The sequence below is a fragment of the Arachis ipaensis genome, chromosome B06, assembly GCF_000816755.2.
Source record: "Arachis ipaensis cultivar K30076 chromosome B06, Araip1.1, whole genome shotgun sequence".
Taxonomy (NCBI): Eukaryota; Viridiplantae; Streptophyta; class Magnoliopsida; order Fabales; family Fabaceae; genus Arachis; species Arachis ipaensis.
Window position 1 is genome coordinate 13977141 of NC_029790.2, and position 1883 is coordinate 13979023.

A 1883-nucleotide genomic window follows, 5' to 3' on the forward strand; every position below is an offset into this window, starting at 1 on the left:
TTTATCACTACTAATAACAACACGGTGATTTAAATGATTTTTTTTTTTGTGAAAATTCAGATGCAGTTGACTTCACGTGAAGTTGATAATTGAACGTCGTTAAATGATTTGACTTATTTGACTAAGGCCAAGTTTGAGTAAACAACTTAATTAAGTTACTTTTGAAGAAATAATTTAAACAATAAATGCTTATATTAAAAGTAGCTTATAAATAAATTATTTTGTGTTTAGTTTTTTAGTTCTAAAAGTACTTATTTTAAGAGAAAAATGATAAAAAAACTTTTTATTATGAGAAAAACCATTTTTTAACTTCTTCTTAAGTACCAAAATAACCTTTTAAAAAGTTACAATTTTATTTTAAAAATTGTACCAAATATTAATACTACACATTTTTATAAGTTAAAAGTAAAAAAAGTCACTTATGAACCTATCTAAACGGACACTAAATTATCATCTAACGCAGTGACGGATCCAAAAAATTTTAAGAATGGGGGCAAAAATATATACACTAGAATAAATTTTGTTGAACATTATTAATTATATGAAGATATAAACATTAAAAAAAAATGAATGAATATTTTTTCTTAAAATACTATTCATTATATATAATTTATAAAAAAGTATTTTTTTATTTTAAAATGACGTCACAAAAATTAAATTTAATTAAATTAAATAATATTTAAAATAATAAAAAAATAAAAAATAAATGAGACTTTAGTCAATTAAATTTAATTTATTTATAATAGAGTCATTTAAAATTTAAAATAAAAATACATTATATATAATTATTTTTTTTTAAAAAAATAAAAATCCAGTGGGGGCAAGTGCCCTTCATGGTGCTTACTAGGTCCGTACCTGATCTAACAGGCTCTCAAATTATCGACTTCATTATCAACTTCACATGAAGTGGACTATACATAAGTTTCACCTTTTTTTCCTTAATTTGTACATATCATGTGCACATTCTATCCTGATGAGTGTAATGTCTTTCAGGGTCGAGGCACATTGAGAGGGATAATAGATCCTTAACCCCAACAAGATCTGAATATTCCGTATCAACAACACCACCACCCTTTCCCTTTCGACAACATCATCATCATGATGAAGATTCATTGCCTCCACCAGCCACTTGTTTAAGCTTCAAATGGAAAAATATCTTTAAGCCATGGAAGAAGAAGAATAATAATAATATAAGATCATCATCACCATCAACTACTAGGCCCTCTCCTCCTCCTCCTTCTTCTTCTTCTCCTCCTCCTCCTCCTCCTCCTCCTCCTCCGCCGCCGCCGCCACCGCCGCTGCCAAACCGAGGCCATGGCAACTTTAATTTTCCTCCGCTCATCGCTTTCAGATCCTTCCAAATTCGTCATGCAACCAACAATTTTAGCAGAGGTACGTAGGTCAGATAATTTTTAAACGCATGATTGTAATAAAATAATTTCTTACATGATTGCTTTTTTTTTTTTTTTTATGAATTGTATGTAGAGAATTTAATTGGAAGAGGTGGGTATGCTGATGTTTTCAAGGGTCGTTTGAATGGGGAAATGGTAGCTATAAAAAAATTGAACAAAGGGATTAATGCTGCAAATAAGAACTCGCCGTCGCCGTCCTCCTCGTCGTCGTCGACGTCATCATCGTCAAGCTTTCTGAAAGAGCTAAACATCATTGCCTACATCGACCATCCTAATACTGCAAAGCTTATTGGATACAGTTCAGAAAAGGAATTCTGCCTCGTCTTCCAACTTTCTCCACTTGGAAGTTTAGCTTCTATTCTCCATGGTCACTACTTATCATATTATATATGCCTTAATTTCTATCATAGTTAGTATTTTTTTAATAATAATTAATATGTTTTTCATTTTGATTTTAGGTAAAGTAAGTTT

General features: G+C 30.2%; 1 protein-coding gene across 1 annotated transcript in view; it reads left to right on the top strand.

Moving 5' to 3' along the window:
• Positions 1 to 1883, top strand: part of LOC107646486 (receptor-like cytosolic serine/threonine-protein kinase RBK2) — a 5496-nt gene that overhangs the window by 1823 nt on the left and 1790 nt on the right. The window contains exons 3-4 of the mRNA XM_021105441.1: positions 994 to 1392; positions 1486 to 1779. Coding sequence (XP_020961100.1) covers positions 994 to 1392; positions 1486 to 1779 — 693 coding nt within the window. The remainder of the gene's footprint in view (positions 1 to 993; positions 1393 to 1485; positions 1780 to 1883) is intronic.